Consider the following 20,868-nt stretch of genomic DNA (forward strand, 5'->3'; position numbering starts at 1 on the left):
GTCGGTTAAGCGTCCGACTTTCGCTTGGGTCATGATCTCGCGGTTCGTGGGTTCGAGCCCCGCGTCGGGCTCTGTGCTGACTGCCAGCTCAGAGCCTGGAGCCTGTTTCAGTCTGTGACTCCCTCTCTCTCTGACCCTCCCCTGCTCATGCTGTCTCTATCTCTCTCCTAGAAATAATAAGTAAAAAAAAATAAATAAAAAAAAAAAAAAGTTTTTTCCCCCCTGGTTCTTAATTTTTGCTTTAATGATGGTGTTTAGGTGTATATAAGATCCTGCTTCCTTGGGTGTCTTGAAAAACTCAGACATAACAGGATGTTACTTCAGAATTTCTGTGCCTTTGAAATTACCAGGTTCAGATCTAGGAAGAGGAAGGAAATGTACAGTAGTTTCTGTTTACTAATAGGCAAGAAACACAACATGTAAGGTCTGTGATGTATGTGATTCTAGAACCCCTGAATTTATGACATTGATTGATGTATTCTTTTATTTAAAAAAAAATTTTTTTTACATTTATTTATTTTTGAGAGACAGAGTGAGACAGCACGAGTGGGGGAGGGGCAGAGAGAAAAGGAGACACAGAATCCGAAGCAGGCTCCAGGCTCTGAGCTGTCAGCACAGAGCCCGACGCGGGGCTCGAACCCACGAATTGTGAGATCATGACCTGAGCTGAAGTCGGACACTTAACCGACTGAGCCACCCAGATGCCCCAGATGTGTTCTTTTTTTAAACAAGAGGCTAAAAACACAAGCTGAGTGCCAGCTTTGCCTTTGTGACCTCAGCAAGTTATTTAACTTCCCTGTTTCCTCACCGGTAAGAATGAGAGAATAGTACTAACTAATTTCCTAGCATCATTGGAAGGATTGGAATCATGGGAATCATCATTGGAATCATTGGAAGGATTAAATTAGATAATGCTTTTAAATTTCTTAGCAGCACCTGGTAGACAACAAACACTCGAGGTGGTAGCTCTTTTTCTCACTGATGAAAATTTAAAGCCTTACAATTTCACTCTGTGAACACTTTAGTTTGTTCAGTCAAGGCATGAAGTTGGTCAGCAGTCTCTAACCTGTGCTCTTCCTTTCCTCGTGTCTGTTGAGCAGCTGTAGAGACTGCTAGGCATGGCAGCTTCCAGTAATGCAATGAGAAGATGGGAAGAGCTGTTAGCCCTTGGTGTTTCCCATGTTGTGTTGCCACTGTGCTCCAGAGGAGTCCTGTGGAACTGAGGAGATGGAGGCTCGAAGAAGTGTGGTCACTAGTTCAAGGGCTTCCAACCCGAAGAAGAGTGGACATGCAGTTTAAATTTTGGTCTTTTTACTCTGGTGCCTGTTGTGGAGAGCTAATGATTGACGGTATGATTTTTTTTTTATGTTTATTTTTGAGAGAGAGAAAGAACATGCGTGCACCCAGGAAAGGGGGCAGAGAGAGAGAGAGGGAGTGTGAGACTCCCATGCAGGCTCTGTGCTATCAGTGTGAAGCCCAATGCAGGGCTTGAACTCAGACCGTGAGATCTTGACCTGAGCTGAAAGCAAGAGTCACACACTTAACCAGTTGAGCTACCCGGGCGCCTGACAGTTTAGTTGTAAAATTGGAAGTGTTCTTTGTGGTTTTGTTGCGTCACAGATAAGGAAACTTAAGCCCAGGAAAATGAAGTGACTACCTATGGGTCACATAGTGAATTCACAGCAGATTTTAGAGTTAGGACTCAGGACTTCTGCCTCCCTGTAGCACCATGAATCCAGGAGGCCTCACATACCTGTTAGGGGCCTTCTAATACCTCTTACCTTCAAGGGGCTCCTTCTGGATCCCTTTCTTTCAAGGTCAGTGGGTTCCCTCTTCAGTTAGAGTCATGAATTTCAAAGGTGGATGCATCAGAACTTAGAGCATTTTTAAGACCACATTTCCATGCGATGCAACTCAACCTATATCTCATTTGTTTAGCTGATGTTCACTTGCTGTACCAATTTTGAATTTGGTACAACTGCTCTTTTGTGGCAACAAAGGCTTTTTTTTTTTTTTTTTAAGATAATGATTCTTTTTTTTTTTTTAATGTTTATTTATTTATTTCTAGGAGACAAAGAGAGAGACAGCGTGAGCAGGGGAGGGTCAGAGAGAGAGGGAGTCACAGACTGAAACAGGCTCCAGGCTCTGGGCTGGCAGTCAGCACAGAACCCGACGCGGGGCTCGAACCCACGAACCGCGAGATCATGACCTAAGCGAAAGTCGGACGCTTAACCAACTAAGCCACCCAGGCACCCCAACAAAGGCTTTTTGATGCTTACTTTTTTTCCCTTATTTTTTCCTTTATAGATATTGCTGCCATGAATGCCTTTAAACTTTTTTGCTGTGTATATATCTTACTTTCATAGTATAAATTCATAAAGGTTGGAATTATTAGGTTAAAGGGTATAAACATTTTTAAGGCTTATGGCACATACTCAGGTAGTAAGCTTTGGTTAAATCAGAAGCCTGTTACCTTTGCATGGGACTGCTTTGTAGATTAGATTGCAGGTTATATGCCAGACTAAGTGCTTATCTGTAAACAACTTCTTTCTTTCCCATTTGAGAAAGCACATGGCATACTTTCAAAACAAGAAACTCTCCTTTTCCACCAACGAAAGTGAGAACGAGTTGATTGAAATACTAGTCTAGTGGATGCTGTTTGACTGCAAAAACAGCCGAAATGACAGGGTCAGCATAGTTAAACTCAAAACAAAAGGCTTTCACGAGGATGTCGTGATTAAAGTGGACCTGACGGACAGGAATTGGGCTGCCCAAAGGAAGTGGTGGTGGGCACAGGGAGCCTTTTAGCTGAGGGAAGGGCAGACTCCCAGAGATGGGAAGGAGTTGGCATGTTTGAGGAAGAGGCCAGTGTCTTCCCCTAGGTACAGTGCGTGGTAGGAGGTGAGGCTAGTTAACTATGTGGGGTCTGCAGGGACAGATAACGTGAAGCCTATGAGGACAGGCTGTGTTCTCCTTAGGGACATCAAGAGTGATGTTGGATTTGTATCTTAGGAAGATCGCTCTTCCTAAGCTGCTTTGTACGGACTGGACTGGAGGTGGGTAAAAACGAGTTGGAGATGACCTGTCTTTGAAGAGGTTGGACATTGAAGGAGAGTACAGAGGTCAGGCTGATGCTGGAGGAGTGCTAGGGCTCAGGAAGGTTCTGTTTATTTATTTTTTTTTATTTTTTTATTTTTTTATGTTTTATTTATTTCTAGGAGAGAGAGAGAGAGAGAGTGAGCAGGGGAGGGTCAGAGAGAGAGGGAGTCACAGACTGAAACAGGCTCCAGGCTCTGAGCTGGCAGTCAGCACAGAGCCCGACGCGGGGCTCGAACCCACGAACCGCGAGATCATGACCTAAGCGAAAGTTGGACGCTCAACCGACTAAGCCACCCAGGTGCCCCGGTTCTGTTTATTTTTTTAAAGATGGCGGCATCTGGAGTATTTATATCCTGACTAAAATGATCTAGACCCAAGGAACAGGTTACAGACACATTAAAGAGAGAGGGGATCAATGGTGGACTGAGATGTCACCCAAGCTCATACACAGGGGGAATTAACTGGCTTGTGATTAAGAGATGGAGACTTCCTCCATTTTTATGGGAAGGAAGAAGGTGAATCTGCAGTCACAGGTTGCATTGTAGAGGTGTGAATGGTGTACTTCTGGGGAAATTTTAATGATATGTTCAGAACTAGCATACTTGGAAGGGAATTTAATTTGAATCTATGAGAATTTTAAGTCTTAAGGGGTATCTTATTGGAAGCGATAAAATTATTTACTGCCTTTAGTTAGTATTTCTAGGAGAAATTGCAGGAGTATCTTAGATCCACAGCATTTTAGAGCCTGGACAGAATCTTTTGAGATCACCAAATGCCTTGTTTTGCTTACAATACTGAAGCCTAGAGAAGAAATAGGACTTGCCTCAGCTTGTATAGGTTTGTGATGAGTGTGTGTGCAAATCACTGCCCTTTTGTCCCAGTTCCTGTGTTTTTTTCTACTTTAACATGCTGCTTTATGTAATAGAAATCTTTGATTTTGGGGCAACTGGGTGGCTCAGTTTGTTAAGTGTCTGATTTCGGCTCAGGTCATGATCTTGCAGTTCTTGAGTTTGAGTCCCGCACATTGGGCTCTGCGCTGACAGCTAAGAGACTGGAGCCTCCTTCAGATTTTGTGTGTGTGTCTCTCTCTCTGCCCTCCCCCCCTTGTGCTCTCTCTCTCTCTCTCCCTTTCTCAAAAATAAACACTAAAAAAATTTTTTAAAGATGAATTTAGTAAGGAAATTAGATATGGAAATCAAATATTTGGTATGGAATTTTCCTAATTAAAGAAAAATACTATTGGTTACCAAAATCCCAGTGAAACTAAGATCATCAGATCACTGTTATGTGAGGCTTGTTCTAGAATGTCCCTAGTCTCACCCACAGAGCCCTCATGGCTCCTGCCATGTTGAACTGGTGCAGAGAAGCCAGCAATTGAACTTGCCTTTTCCATACCCTCGCCCTTTGTAACTTCACTTCTTCAGCCCATTGCCGGAAGAGCAAGAAAGTGGATTTCTGCATTGGGTGCGGTGTTTAGCCAAATGACCTGTGTATCCAAGTGGGAGCTCCGGAGCTATGACTGTATCAGGCATGTGTTTCTTAGGAAGGTGGGTAGGGCTTGCCAAAGCTCCCCTTCGTCACCTTTCCACCCACCGTATACTTACAGTTGCCAGCAGGATGAATTAGCCATGGAGTACGTTGTGCTGATTTTGGTAATATCTGGAGGCTCTAGGAGGGTCTCTCAGAGCTGCTGGTAACAAATTCATCTATGTCCTTCCCATCTCTCTCTGGCCTCTCTCTGCTCCCATTTGTCCTCATGAATACTGCCTGGGTCTCCCTGAAGATTGCTTTAGCCTATTTGGTGTGACGAGCTGCTTTGGCTTCATACTATGTCACTGCACTCTGAGAGACCTACCTCATTGCAGACTGGGAATCTCTGGGGTAACTCATTGCCCTGAATGCTTTTGAGATGGTCTTGCTGCATTTTTGGGTGTATTTGACATTTCAAAGAGGTGATGGCAGGTCCTTGATGACCGTGATGGACTTCCAGCTCTTGTCTTTCAACATGGTTGTCTCCATGTTGGGGACTGTATGTTCTGTGCCGAATTCTTAGCTTGTGACCATATATGAGAAGGAGACTTGAGCACTTTATTTTAAAATGACAAGCTTAATGTTCTTATAAGCTCTCCCAGAGCTCTTAGGCTAAGAATCTTACAGTATAGATCTGTAGGTCTTTTGGATATTGTGAAAGAAGAAAAAAGTCTTCCTGAGAATTAAAAAATACCATTATTCATAAGATTTCTTTTGTGTGTGCTTGAACCTTAAATAACTGTAGTTTATCCATATATACTTCTTTTGTGTGTCTTTCTTGATTTGTTCAATGTTATGTTTGTGAAATCTATCTATAACTTATTAATTTATTAATTTAAAACACATAGGAGGGTCATATTGTGTAAACACCACTTCACAATATACTTCTGTAGATTGGAGGTATGTCTATGCTAGTAAATACAGCTCTTTATTTAAAATAATAAGGGGTGCCTTGATGGCTCCATAGATTAAGTACCTGACTCTTGATTTTGGCTCAGTTCATGATCTCGTAGTTCATGAGTTCAAGCCACACATCTGCCGATGTGCTGACAGTGCGGGTCCTGCTTGAGATTAATATTCTCTCTCTCTCGCTCTCTCTCGCTCTCTCTTTCTCTCTGCCATTCCCCTGCTTGCATGTTCTCTCTCTCTCTCAAGACAAATAAAGAAACTTTAAAAAAAAGTTACTGTTTGGTATCACACTCTTTAGAAGTACTGCAACTAATTTAATCACAGGCATTAGATTGCTCCCATTGTTTTCCCTAGAAATTAAGTTTTTGTGTAAAGGAACATATAAACATTTAAAATTATAATATATTGCCAAATTATAGTCAAGAGCGCTAGTACCATTTTATGTTTACGCAAACCATATATAAATATTCTCTTTCTAATAATTTGATTTCTTCTGTTTTCCTTAGTCTTCTTACCAGTGAGTTAGAACCCCCAGATCTTCGAGTCTGGTTGTCACATTGCACTTGTATTGGGCATTTGTTCATTACCTACCTGGGCAGGTTCTTGTGGAAGCTATTCTTTACCATGGCCTCTTTTACCTTGATTCCTGGATAGTCTGTTATTTTGAAATACAGAAAGATCTGTTATTTTGTATGCCCCAAAGTTGAGAAGACTCTAGGTATTCACATTATGTTAAAAACTTTTTGGAGGGGCGTCTGGGTGGCTCAGTTGGTTAAGCATCCAGTTCATGGTTTCAGCTCAGGTTTGTGAGTTCGTGCCCAACATGGGGCTCTGCTCTCATAGCACAGAGCCTGCTTGGGATTCTCTCTGTCCCTCTCCTGCTCACACACTCTCTCAAAACAAATCTGTAAATGCTTAAAAAAAAAAAAACCAACAAAACTCTTTTTGGAGATCTTGGCTGAATGTGCTTATCTTTTCTAGCACAATAGATTTTTCTCGGGGAAATGCAGAGAGCCTCACAGTACTGGTGAGAAGCTGGCTCCAGCAGCTGCCTCCTCTTTGTGCACAGTCAGGGTCCAGTAGAATCACATCCTAGCAGTTCATGGCGGGTGTAGATGCCCTTCCTCCTCCTCCCTGCTGTTAGTTGTGAGAGGGTAGATAAGTGTGCTTTCCCCACTTGTGAGGCTTGAGGGTGCATAAAGCCATCTGCCCATCAGATTTCATGTCTTTGGTTTAACCCTCCCCCTACCTCTCTCTAGCCCCGTTGTCCGACACTGTCTGAAGAGGGCCTGCCTCGCCTTCACCTGGACTTCCAGACCACTGTCCATGCCGCTACCTGTCTCTCCCCAGTTCTGTTTTCCACACTGTTACAGAGTGGTGCATCTAATGTGTAGACCTGATCTGTTCCCACGTAAAACCCTTCGTGGTGCCCTGTCTGCATCGGTGGTTTTGGTTTTGCAACGTTGGGAGAGTTTTTCCAGGGCTCAGTCCATGGGCCTGGCTAATTAGTGTGAGATTAGGTTCTTTTTGCAAATGGAAGATATCTTACAAATATCAAAGCTGGTATCTCTCCAGTCTTGAGAACTTTGTGTAGGCTTTTGTGGCTCCAGAAGTTCTGGTTGAGAACACAGATCATTCTGGCCTACTGTGTGACTCAGAGAGAGGAAAGATTGACTACTGCCCAGGGCTGAATCTAGTGTTGGAAAGCCTGTTACTAGATCACAGCTTCTAATTCTTGGTATTGCTTTCATGAAATCTTTAAGCAGAATTAACCAAAATATCTTGAACCGAGACTTAGGAGTTTGGGCAAAGAATATTTTGAACAGGGCTTCTAGAGATGGAAATATGTAGAAATATTTCTTGCAGCTTCTCAGGGATTGGTAATGGATTTGTTTGACTTCTTCCTAGTCCTCAAGTAATCTTTCCAGGGAACATTTGTTTAATATACATACACGGTATGGTTAGCTGTTACATGTGGATTCGTTTTTTTTTCTTTTCTTTTTTGTGGTAGTATTCTACAAATACTATGAATGATAGAGTGAAATAGTTACAAGTTAATCTAGTTGGTGAGCATACTAGCATCTTTATACATTTTTATGTCTTTTATCTTAAAAACTAAGTAAATAAAGAGATGCTGTCTAATACCCAGGTGGCATTTCAGTTTTCTGAATTGCCAACCCCTTAAGGGAGTCCTATTCTTGCTGCTGTGACATACATCCATTACCGCATTTACCATTTTTTTCTTAAGCTAAACCTATCTTCTATGTGGGTATAAAAGCTGGTATAAATATTTTTATCTTCATCTTTTTAAAATTCATTTTGAGAGAGAGTGCAAGCATGAGTAGGGGAGGGGCAGAGAGAGAAAGAATCCCAAGTGCTTTCAGGGCAGAGCCTGAGACGGGGCTTGATCTCTCAAACTGTGAGACCATGACCTGAGCCAAAATCAAGAGTCTGACGATCAACTGACTGAGCCACCCAGGCACCCCTCTATTTTGTTTTTAAACAACTTTATGGAGGTATAATACATGTTTCCATTGTGAGTGTACAATTCATGGTGTTTAATAAATGTATAGTTAGACAATCTCTGCAATCCAGTTTTAGAACATTTCTAGCACCCCAAAACGTTCTTTTTTTATCATTAGGCAAATAATTTTCCACTCCCACCTTCAGCCCCAGGCAATCATTGATCTGCTTTCTGTTTTATGTCTTTCCGGGACATTTTCTATAAATGCCATTATATAACATATAGTTTTTTGTGTGTCTGACCTCTTCCGTGTAACATAATGTTTTAAGGTTCATCATGTTGTAGCTCTTTGCTTTTCATGGCTAAATGTATTCCATTTTATAGGTATATCACATTTCATTATCCATTCACCTATGTATTTTCTTAATTTTTTGTTAAAGGAATTCCTGCTCCTACTTCAAAATGTCCTGATTTTGGTACTTACTTGTAAGCTTGTGTAAAAAAAAGTCAGTAGTTCTTTGCCCATGCTCTGATGTAACAGGTTAACCCTCTTCCCACCTCACCTCCTTTTTCTTTCTGTTTCTTAGTATTTTTACAGGTTTTGCAGAAGGGAAGATGAATTTCAAGAGTTAACGTGCAAAGCAAGCATAACTTTTGTCTTTATAATTATGCCATCTTTTTTTTTTTAACACCTGTTTGTTCTCAGGAGAGTGAGAGTTTACGAGAGGATACCTGTTCCACGTCATCTGCACTTGTATTATTTTTCTAATGGGGTTTACTTACTATCATGTTATTGGTGGAGAGACTCAAAATGATGACATAGAGTGAAGAAACAATGATGTTTACTTGGCCCAGGGAACCTGTAACAGCTGTATTTAACACCTTCAGTAAATATGCTGCGTGCCTGCTCTGTGCCACACCTCGTTCTTGGTGCTGTGGATTTGGCAGTGACTAAAACCAACCGTTACCTAATAGGGCTTCCTATCATTAAAATAAAAATGTGAATTCCCTCCTACGACCTGCAGGGCCCACGTGCTCTGGATCTGCCCACCCTTCCCACCTCCAATCCCTCGAATATCTCCCTTCCCTACCCCACTCAGCCATGCTGGCCACCTTGGTGTTTCCAACCCCAGACTTGTTTGCACCTTGGGATTTGCTGTTTCTTCTGCTTGGAATGTTCTGCTGCTGGGTCTTCACACGATTAATGCCCTAGTAGTCATTCGAGCCTTGGCTCAAAGGTCACCTCCTTGAGGATGCTTTTCCTGCAGCCCCAGCCGAAGATCCTCCAGACACTATCACATCACCTGACTTTGCTTTGTTTCCTAACCCTCTATGCTACTTAAAACGTTCATTTCATTTATTTACTTGCTGAGTGTCCATTTTCCCCTGACCCAAATTTAGGTTCCGTGAAAGTCTAGAGACTTTGTATGTCATTCATGATCATATCCCCAGCACTTAGGATAGCGCCTGACACACGGTAGGTGCTCATAAATATTATTAAAGAACTGGAGAGTTTTCAGTACCCTCGAAGAGTGGGAGTAAAATTAGAAAGGATGACCACAAGAGGCGCAGTTAGGAGCCATGAGTAAAAACGGGGTCGGAAGGTTTTACCCTTCTCTGTGGGGGACTTGCTCCAAAGAACCACCCCAGTAGGGTTGGCTCTCTAGTTGAGATAATACAAAATACCTGTGCTGCCACCTTCATTTCACAGCTGATTAAGTTTTAAGTCAGGGCTAAATTTGTACTTGGTAAATACCAATTTGCTATATTTACCTTTTTATAAATAAACTCCTTAACTTAGGATATGGCAAACAAGAGGCCACCTCAGAAGTTTTGTTGCTCATAATATTCCTGTGAAACCGTCCCTCATTACCACTCATTGAACATTTGATAGCTTTGTAAACCAAGACACAGATTACATGGCTTGTTTGGGATTGATAATAAATAGATGGGAGAGTTCAGAGAACATTAAGTGTTTCCTCTTTCCTGTTTGTGGACCTGCTCATTAGCTGGCCGAATTTATCAGTGTTCTTATTTGTCACAGGAGTTTGCAAGGAGAATATTTGTATGTTCACACAGCATTTTGTAGAAGCCTCTTAAAATGCTTACTACTTTTCGCTGGAATTGCTGGTCTCAATTTCTCTATCAGTGACCAACACTGTATTCTATTTATATTTGATTCTCAAGGACCTAAGCCCTCAAATATATATATATATATATATTTTTTACAAATAGTTTATTGTCAAATTAGTTTCCATATAACACTCAGTGCTCATCCCCACAAGTGCCCTCCTCCATGCCCCTCCCCCCTCCCCCCCACATCCATCAGTCCTCAGTTTTTGTCAGCATTCAAGAGTCTCTCATGGTTTGCCTCTCTTCCTTTCCCCCACCATTTCCGCCCTTCTTCTCCCCCTTGTTCCTCCGTCAAGTTCCTCCTAATCCTCCTATATGTGCAAACATATGATATTTGTCCTTCTCTGCCTGACTTATTTCGCTCAGCATAACACCCTCAAGGTCCATCCATGTTGCTACACATGGCCAGATTTCATTGTTTCTCATTGCCATGTAGTATTCCATGGTATAGATAAACCACATCTTCTTGATCCATTCATCTGTTGATGGACACTTAGGCTCTTTCCATGTTTTAGCTATTGTGGAGAGTGCTGCTATGAACATTGGGGTACATGTGCTCCTATGCCTCAGCATTTCTGTATCCCTTGGGTAAATTCCTAGCAGTGCTATTGCTGGGTCCTAGGGGAGTTCTATTGTTAGTTTCCTGAGGAACCTCCACACTGTTTTCCAGAGGGGCTGTACCAGTTTACATTCCCACCAACAGTGTAGGAGGGTGCCCGTTTCTCCACATCCTCGCCAGCATCTAGAGTTCTCTGATTTGCTCATTTTAGCCACTCTGACTGGCGTGAGGTGGTATCTCAGTGTGGTTTTGATTTGTATTTCCCTGATGAGGAGGGATGCTGAGCATCGTTTCATGTGTCTGTTGGCCATCTGGATGTCCTCTTTGGAGAAGTGTCTGTTCATATCTTCTGCCCATTTCTTCACTGGGTTGTTTGTTTTTCGGGCGTGGAGTTTGGTGAGTTCCTTATAGATTCTGGATATTAACCCTTTATCTGATATGTCATTTGCAACTATCTTTTCCCATTCCATTGGTTGCCTATTAATTTTCTGGGTTGTTTCCTTGGCTGTGCAGAAGCTTTTAATCTTGATGAGGTCCCAACAGTTTATTTTTGCTCTTGATTCCCTTGCTTTTGGGGATGTGTCAAGTAAGAAGTTGCTGCGGTGGAGGTCAAGGAGGTTGTTTCCTGCTTTCTCCTCTAGGGTGTTGATAGTTTCCTGTCTCACGTTCAGGTCCTTTATCCATTTTGAGTTTATTTTTGTGTATGGTGTGAGAAAATGATCTAGTTTCATTCTTCTGCATGTTGCTGTCCAGTTCTCCCAACACCATCTGTTAAATAGGCTGTCTTTCTTCATTGGATATTCTTTCCTGCTTTGTCAAAGATAAGTTGGCTGTATACTTTTGGGTCCACTTCTGAGTTCTCAATTCTGTTCCATTGGTCTATATGTCTGTTTTTGTGCCAATACCATACTGTCTTGATGATGACAGCTTAAGCACTCAAATATATATTAAATGAAGAACAAGAACTTACAAATCTGAGATTTGCTGAAGCTGAATAGCCTGATGTGGGGCTTGAACTCAGGAACTATGAGATCATGAACTATGCGATCAAGCTGAAGTTGGACACTTAGCCGACTGAGCCACCCAGGCACCCCTCTAGTAGTGACTTATTTTGACTTAGATTCACCACATTTTAGGAGTTAATATGCTTATTGTCTGAAAGTAGAGGGAGTAAATGGTAGTTATTTGTGTTTGTCATGGAAATCTAGTTTTTATATTTGTATTAAAGATTTGTTTTCTCAGGGCATCTGGGTGGCTCAGTTGGTCAAGTGTCCGACTTCGCTCAGGTCATGATCTTGCTGTTTGTGAGTTCAAACCCAGAGCCTAGAGCCTGCTTCAGATTCTATGTCTCCCTCCTTCTCAGCGCCTCCTCCACTCATGCTCACGTGCACTCATCTTGCTCACATGCTCTGTCTCTCTCTCTCAAACATAAAGCACAAAAATTTTTTTTAATTTAAAAAAATGTGTTTTCTCTAAGAATCTTGGTATCTGCCCCTAAAGCATAGATTTGAAAATTGGGTCTTATATCTAATACAGCAGCATATACTAAAATACTGTGGATTCTCTGGAACGTTTGAGAAGTAAAACTAACTTTATAAAACCCTGTATTTGTTTTGTTTTTTATTTTCGAGAGAGAAGGCATGAGCAGGGGCAAGGGGCACAGGGAGAGAGAGAGAATCCCAAGTAGGCTCTGTGCTGTCAGCTTGATCCCATGGGCTTGATGGGATCATGTGAGGCTTGATCACATGACCTTGGGATCATGACCTGAGCTGAAATCAAGAGTCAGATGTCCACTGACTGAGCCACCCAGGTGTCCCTATAAAATCACATTTAAATGCTTAGAAAAAAATCTGACTGTAGAGTGATTAAGTAAAAAAGGATTTGAATGAATGAATGAATGACTTCCTGTCTCTATTGAAGATATTTTGAGCAACTACTGATGATCTTTTACAGGAAGAGGGAAAGTATATGGTCTGTCATATGAGTTAGGAGGTCATGGTTTAGTGGGAGAAAAAGTATAAATAACTGCTCATCCTAGGAACCAGTAGTCATCCATTTCAAACAAAGTTTGTGGCATGGTATTTTTTCTTCAGGGTAAATGTATATTTTATTACCTGTCTTTAGAAGAAATAGTTGCTTATGTGCTTATTTGTGGTGTTTAAACTTTTTTTTTTAGTTTTTTGTTTTTTTTTTTTAGTTTTTATTTATTTTTGAGAGAGACCGTGTGAGCAGGGGAGGGTCAGAGAAAGAGGTAGATACAGAATCTGAAGATAGGCTCCAGGCTCTGAGCTGTCAGCACAGAGCCTGACGCAGGGCTCAAACCCACAAAGCATGAGATCATGACCTCAGCTGAAGTCAGAGGCTTAACCGACTGAGCCACCCAGGTGCCCCTTTAAACATTTTTTTTAATTAAATTTACTTTTTTTATACAAACATTTATTTTTCATACTCAATTGGGGGAAAGGAGAAAAGTCAGTTTGCCCTGCCCAGTGATGATCTTTCTGAAGGAGTCTCCATTCATTCCATAGAATTGGATAGGTTGCTTGATCTGAGGATTTTGGACTATTCATTCATAAGGAGAATGTCCTCTGAAGAGCGTGGGCAGGGGGGTCTTTGTGAGCGGCTTCGCTGGCGCACAGCCAGACTGCCTCTCTGAGTGGAGCTTTTCCCACACTGGCCACGCAGATAGGGCATCTGTCCTGTGTGGATTTTGCTACGTAGGATACAGTTCCTCCTGGTCTGGAAACTTCTGGCACTGGGTACAGACATAGGGTTTCAGGCCTGTGTGGACTCTGAGGTGGGCAGTTAAGCTTAGTTAAGTTCCTTTCTTTTTTATTTTTTAAAGAACAAAGTCTTTTTTTTTTAATGTTTATTTTTGAGAAAGAGGGAGAGAGAGAGAATGAGGGAGCAAGCATGCCAACAGGGGAGGGGCAGAGAGAGAGAGAGAGAGGAGGGACAGAGGATTTGAAGCAGGCTCTGTGCTGACAGTAGGAAGCCTGATGCGGGTAGAACTCAGGAACTAGGAGATCATGACTTAAGCTGAAGTCAATTGCTTGACTGACTGAGCCACCCAGTCGCCCATAAGCTTCCTTTCTGACTAAAGGCTTTTCACCACTGTGAATTTTTTTTCCTGAACAGCATGGTGATTTTGATTCCTGAAACTTCTCTGACAAATAACACACTCATAGGGTTTCTGCCTAGTGTGGGATCTTTCATGAAAGGCCAGACCACCTCGTTGACTAAAGCTCTTCTCACACTCCTTGCACTGATAGGGCTTCTCTCCTGTGATTACTTTTGGCCCTGAAGCTTTTGCCACAGTGGGTACACTCAAAAAGGGCTTTGACCAGGGTGGATTCTCTCATGCAAGGTTAGACCACCTCCTCTGTGCCAGAAGGATTCTCTACATTCCTGACCCTCATAGACCCTCTGTCTCACTCCTGGTGAATGAATCTTTCCTGTAGTGTCTTAGATCTCAGGGTTTTTGTTTCAGCTTCTCTCTTCTTGAAGAATTCTGGAAATCGTAGCTTGAGGATCCTGTGGAATCAGAGTGATCATATTTGTGGTGAGGGCTTCTGTCACCACATTGAAAAATGCTACATTCTGGATACTATCTTCCATGACAGTCCAGCAGGGTAGCTGTTGGAAATCCAAACATGTCCATGCCTGCTGAATGTCCTTAATCACCACCTGTTCATGTGATTCTTCCACGGGCTGTCCTTAAACACCACAATGGCCTGCACCAGCAGACAGACGAAGGCTGGTGCCGAGCCCACAGCAGCACCCACCTATTTGTGTTATATATATATTTTAATATTATTCTTGAGAGACCGAGCATGAGCAGGGAAGGAGCAGAGAGAGAGGGAGGCACAGAATCTGAAGCAGGCTCCGGGCTCTGAACTGTCTGTCAGCACAGAGCCCTACGTGGGGCTAGAACTTAGAAACCATGAGATCATGACCAAAGCTGAAGTTTGATGCTTAACTAATTGAGCCATCCAGACACCCCTGTGGCATTTAAAAACAAAAAAATAAAGCTTCTGAATGAAGCCTGTGGTTTGCTTGGATTATTTACTGATCACAGCCTGTGAGACCCCTCTTGGAAAAACGATGGTCATGACAGTAACTTAGACTCATGCCCAAAGAATTCAGCAGGCTGTCTGATGATATTGTATCATCTTTCATGACCTGTGTCCTGTTCATGTGATGCTGGGTAGACACAGCTCTGAGTGATGTGATCTAGGAGGGTGGAGAACACTGAGGTCAGCTTTATGTAGGTGACTATTTGTAGATTCCATGAATACCAGTAAGAGTATTAAAAAGTCAAAGTGCCAGATCTAGCACTAGTAATCCCGTGAGCATGGGCAGACTCACTACTAGCATCTGTTAGAGCCCTACACTGTCAGACACTGCTCTAAGCAATTTTATGTGAATTATTTTACTTCATCCTCACAAGAACTCTAAAATTATCACCATTTCACTTATGAGGAAACATATTTAGAAATTAAGCAACCTGGCTAGTTACTAGAGCTGGCATTTGAATTTGTCCAACTTCAGAGCTGATGCTCTTTCAGCATATTTCTTCCTTTACTTGCATCTGAGACATTACATTCAGCCTCAGCCATGGGAGATCTTTTTCCTTGGGCTGGTTTATGTGGAAAAATGGCCTTTTCTATGTAGGTTCCAGTGGAGAAAGTCACCTTTTATTTATCCAGCAAATGCTTTTTGAGTGTCTGCCATGTTGTGCTGGGCATTGCAGGCTGCAGCGCCAGACACCATAGGACTCCTCCTGTGGAGTTTTCTCCATCTCTGTCTTGCCTCAGTGACACCTGTCATGACATTAGGACACTTCTCTAATGTCCTGGTGCTGCCTGCCCTCTGTCACCTTTCACATGTCCTTCCTGCCCTTTAAGGCCTGAAGTTCCTTAAACTATCTCCCTTGGTTCCTTAAATCAGTTTCACAAAAAGTTTCCCTTTCAGAGAAGTACATAGGCTTGGAGGAGCACCTGGGTAGCTTAGTCAGTTGAGCGTCTGACTCTTGATTTTGGCTCAGGTCATGATCTCACAGTTTGTGGGTTTGAGCCCTGCATCGGGCTCTGTGCTGACAGCTAGCTCAGAGTCTGGACCCTGTTTCAGATTCTGTATCTCCCTCTCTCTCTCTGACCCTCCCCTGCTCACACTGTCTCTCTCTCTCTCAGAAATGAATAAAAAACATTAAAACAAATTTAAAAAGTACATAGGCTTGAGGCTTTAACATTTTTCCATCTTCAACAAAGGGTTAAACAAAGCTGGGAGGAAAAAAATCTGCCATCCCAAACTCATAGAAAACCATGTGCAGAGAAAATTTGAAACAAATGCCTTTAGTCTTAAAAAGCAAGACAAAAAATAAACGTAGTATTGATCTTAAGAAACTAGAAAGGAGGGGCACCTGGCTGGCTTAGTTGGTAGAGCATGTGACTCTTGATCTCTGGGTTGTGAGTTCAAGCTCACATGTTGGGCCCATGTTGGGCCTAGAGCTTACTTTAAAAAAAATAAAAAATAATAGGGGCACCTGAGTGGCTCAGTCAGTTAAGCATCTGACTTTGGCTCAGGTCATGATGTCACATTTGGTGATTCAAGCCCTGTGTTGGTCTCCGTGCTGACAGCTCAGAGCCTGGAGCTGCTTCAGATTCTGTGTCTCCCTCCCTCTCTGCCCCTTGCCTGTTCACACTCTGTCTCTCTCAAAAATAAACATTTAAAACATAATAAAAATAAAATAAGAAACTAACAAGGAAGTAACAATAAACCAAAAGGAAGTAGGAAAAAGGAAATGGTAAAGATAAAAATGTGAATTCAAGGGGCACCTGGGTGGCTCAGTCGGTTAAGCATCTGACTTCGGCTCAGGTCATGATCTCATGGTTCGTGGGTTCGATCCACGTGTCAGGCTCTGTGCTGACAGCCAGCTCAGACTGGAGCCTGTTTCGGATTCTGTATCTCCCTCTCTCTCTGACTCCCCTGCTCACGCTCTCTCTCACGCTCTCTCTCTCTCTCTTTCTCTCTCTCTCTCAGAAATAAATAAAAACATTAAAAAAATTTTTTTAAAAATGTGAATTCAAGAGAACAGAATATCAAAAAAGAAAAGAGGGAAAAAAAAACCTAAAAGCTGGTTCCTTTTTAAGATTGATAAAATAAATTACCATCCCAAGTTAACGGAGCTTGTTTTAGACTTAGTCAAAATTATTTTTAAATGTATTAAATTAATTAGACCTACTTAACTATCAGGAGAGGCTGATTGAAAAAACTGGAACACATCTACACAGTAGAATGGCTGCAGCTGCAAACAGAAGGAAGGTCTGTGTGTTCTTAAAGGTGCAGCACAGTGCGTGTAAAATTAGCCTTTGTGTAAAAATAAAAGGGAGGAAAAAGAACGGACATTAACATTTTCTTTCATCTAGAAGTACAAATGCCAGGAGGAAGGAGACATTGCTAATCAGTAACCATGCTTCCCTGTGTGGTGGGAGTGGGCCAGGTGTGGAGAGGAGTTCAGTGAGGGAGACTCTTTCCTCCTTGCGTATTTCTTTCTTTTTTTTAATGTTTATTTTTGAGAGAGGGGGGGGGTGGGGGAGGGGCAGAGAGAGAGGAAGGTGGAGAATCCAAAACAGGTTCTTCACTTCTAAAACTGCTCTAAAAAAAAAAAAAAGTTTGATGTAGGGATTGAACTCACGAACCATGAAATCATGACCTGAGTCGAAGTCGGACATTTAATCACCTGAGCCACCTAGGCGCCCCCATGCATATTTCTTTTAGAATTTTTGGAACCGTGAGAATGCACTGGTTATTCAGTAATTAATATAAGTTCATTATGTATAAAGGGTTTTGTGTTTTTTTCCAATAAGAAAAGGTGAACATTCCAAACAAAACGTGAGGGAGGTGCCTATCGTGGTACCTCTGTGCTGTGGGACCCTGGCCCGCTGTGGTGTGGTGGTGGTGGGGGGCTGTCTTGGGTGTTGGGAATACAGGAAGGGTGGTAAGGGAAACCAGCACTGGCAGATAGGACACAGGTTGTAAAGCAGCAGTAATTGTAATGCTGTGGCAGCAGCATAAATCTTGAACTTTCAAAGCTGTAGAAAGACTCACGCACATCAGTGTGTTCTTGTGTGCCCAAAAGGAGTCTTTGAAATAGAAAAGTGATAGCAAAGAAAGAAGAATTCATAAATGGTGGTGGGTAATTTTGGAAATAATGTTCACATAGTACATCAAACAGCAGCTGGGACGGAGTTACACATTAAAGAAGACTGACAGCTTTGAACAGTTCATGTCAAATAAAATGCGAAGAACAGTAATCTTAATAGTCATGAGAAAACAGAGAGCTTCATAGTGGAAAATATCTGTAGAGTTAAATTATTTTGAAGAATTCATGGTTTCATGCAACATACACTTAGACCAAAAGCAAATGTGTATAAATGTGTATTTGTCCTTAATATGTATGTATATTGCTTTCCGTGGATAAAGATGTAAAGGAAGTATGAGAATATAGACACAGCAACTGTCAGAGTGTAGGAGTATAGATGAATTTTGTTTTCCTTTAATGACGTGCCAGTTTTATTTTTGTAGCAAATACTTATTTTTTTAGTGTTTATTTTTGAGAGCATGTGAGTGGGGGGGGAGGGGCAGAGAGAGGGGGACAGAGGATCCGAAGTGGGCTTTGTGCTGACAGCCGAGATCCTGATGTGGGGCTCAAACCCACGAGCCATGAGATCATGACCTGAGCCGAAGTCAGTTGCTCAACCAACTCAGCCACCCAGGCTCCCGCAAATTCTTAATTTGGAAAAAGGGAAATCTCTCTGGAATAATAAAGTATTTCTAATGAAGGGATGAATTAATTTGGAGGAGAGCCCAACGACTACATATACTTAGGCTTTTTCATTACTGGAACATATCAGATCACTCTGGTAATGTAAGTCACTCAGGTAAACTGCCAGTCTTTGGAGAAAGCTCTTTAAAAGGTGAAGAGAAGGCAAAGAGAAGAAGCTGTCAAGGGTAATGGTGGAGAGTCCTGTCCTTAATTATCAGTTGCAACTGCACAGGATGAAGCTATGGAATTCTGTTCATCTCTATTTTTACATTCTTTTTTTCCAGGTTGGTGGCACCAAGGCTGGCGTAGTCCGGTTTCTTGGGGAGACAGACTTTGCCAAGGGGGAATGGTGTGGTGTGGAGTTGGATGAGCCTCTTGGGAAGAACGATGGGGCTGTTGCTGGAACCAGGTTTGTTTGGAGCTGGAATCTTGTCTCCCTCTTGCAGTACATGCACTCAGGCAGATCTCACCAAGAGCTGCACTTTTACTTCCTAAGATTCACTGATGTTTTCCCCCACCAGAACGGGAGATACTCCTTTGACTGTCTCTTTTAGTAATATGTAATGCATCTATGTAGACTCTGAACAAGCATTCAATTTATTATTATTTTTTTTTACAGCAGTTTTAGTTTCATAGCAAAATTGAGAGGAATGTGCAGAGTTCCCATATGTCCCCTGCTCCGACGTGCACAGCCTCCCCAACTATCGGCATCCTGCACTACATGGTAGATTTGCTACAGCTGATGAACCTAGATTGACACATCATAGCTTGAACCCCGTTCAAACTGTTACCCGTTTATCGTATAGTAGATCTGTTTATTCCCTTTGTACTTTAGTAGATCTTTGGTAAGAGACCAGTAATTCTGTCTCTGTGTATCATATTGTTATTTATTAGTATGTTTTTTAAAACATCATGGAGGTTATCAGCCTACCTACATGTGAACGCTACATGCTGGTTGATCGGCTTACTGGTAGAATTCACAGCAAACCAGTCATGAGTTATAACCAAAAAACTATGCTTTCTTGTAGTTATTTCTTGTAATTAAGTTGTTGTTGTTTTTTGTTTTTGGTCACTGCTTTTATTGTTATTCTCTAAAGGTATTTTCAGTGCCAGCCCAAATATGGCTTGTTTGCTCCTGTCCACAAAGTAACCAAGATTGGCTTCCCTTCCACGACACCTGCCAAAGCCAAGGCTGCTGCTGTGAGGCGAGTGATGGCAACCACACCTGCCAGCCTGAAGCGCAGCCCTTCTGCCTCGTCTCTCAGCTCCATGAGCTCAGTGGCCTCCTCCGTGAGCAGCAAGCCCAGCCGGACTGGATTAGTAAGCCTCCCCACCCTCACTGCATGCCTCTCCCTTCCAGGCACGATGAATGCCTGCTGCTGGTGGACCTGCTTTGCTTTAGGAGCTATTAACTTGCCTTGTACTGAGTGTTAGTTGTAGCTTGTTGGAGGTCCATTCCAGATGTGATAAAGGAAAGCTTTAGCAAGAAGACAGATTTTGAAGTAGAGTTTTGAACTCTGCTCTCAGGTTCTTAAGGCTGTAAGATGTACCTATTTCTTGGTGAGTCTGTAGTAACTACTGTTGAATCTAACATGGGTGCTTTTCTCTGAAATTATTTTGGGCACAAGAATGACAGGAAAACGGGAGGGATCGTTTTCCTCAACCACTTAGGTCTCTGACTTGAAACAATTTGAGGAACTAAAGTATTTTGAGAGAAGTCCATGTTCTTAGAATTTAGGTAGTATATTAATACAGTCTAACCTACCGAGAGCGGTTAGTGTGTGGGGTGTTCCTGTCTTGCGCCAGAGGACACAGGGCGGAACTAACAACTTGCAAAGATGCTGGGATGTGCCATGCTGTGTCTCCTTTCTCCATCTCTTCCTCTCCCTTCTGCTTCCTCTCTCCCTCCTTTCCCCATTAGATCAGTAAAAATAGAATGATCAGAACTAAAATAGGCAGTGGTGGCTCATTCTGTTTGTTAATACAGTGTTTTATTAGGATCAGAACAATGACTTCTTGGCTCATCTCCTGCCAGTAAACTTATTTACTCCAAGTGAGGCACATACTGTTTAGATTTGTCTCTGTGTTATGACCATAAACTACAGACAGGAGGAGAATGCTAAGTGGTGTGATCGGGAGTAAGGCTGCTGGCCCGTGGTCTCCTTTTGCCATCTCTTCCATGGTTCTCTGTCCTTGGGAAGAGAAAGGGGGAGGATTTTTTCCTTCTAGTGCAGGGTCGGGGTGGAGTGCTCCTCTGCTGGCCAGCTGGACTTTCTTTCTCTTAAATTCAGGTAAAATAAACATCTGCTTGGACTATTTCATAGTTTGCATATGAAAAGAAAGTCT

The 20,868-nt window shown here is 42.3% G+C and overlaps 1 protein-coding gene across 8 annotated transcripts in view; it reads left to right on the top strand.

Annotated features, from left to right (window-relative positions):
* The window catches only part of CLIP1 (CAP-Gly domain containing linker protein 1), a 131,155-nt gene that overhangs the window by 44,190 nt on the left and 66,097 nt on the right, over nt 1-20,868 (top strand). For all 8 annotated transcript variants that reach the window (XM_039238020.1, XM_039238087.1, XM_039238159.1 and 5 more), the window contains exons 4-5: nt 18,807-18,931; nt 19,620-19,842. In XM_039238020.1, coding sequence (XP_039093951.1) covers nt 18,807-18,931; nt 19,620-19,842 — 348 coding nt within the window. The remainder of the gene's footprint in view (nt 1-18,806; nt 18,932-19,619; nt 19,843-20,868) is intronic.

This window comes from Hyaena hyaena, unplaced genomic scaffold, assembly GCF_003009895.1.
Source record: "Hyaena hyaena isolate Hyena2069 unplaced genomic scaffold, ASM300989v1 scaffold_0, whole genome shotgun sequence".
NCBI lineage: Eukaryota > Metazoa > Chordata > Mammalia > Carnivora > Hyaenidae > Hyaena > Hyaena hyaena.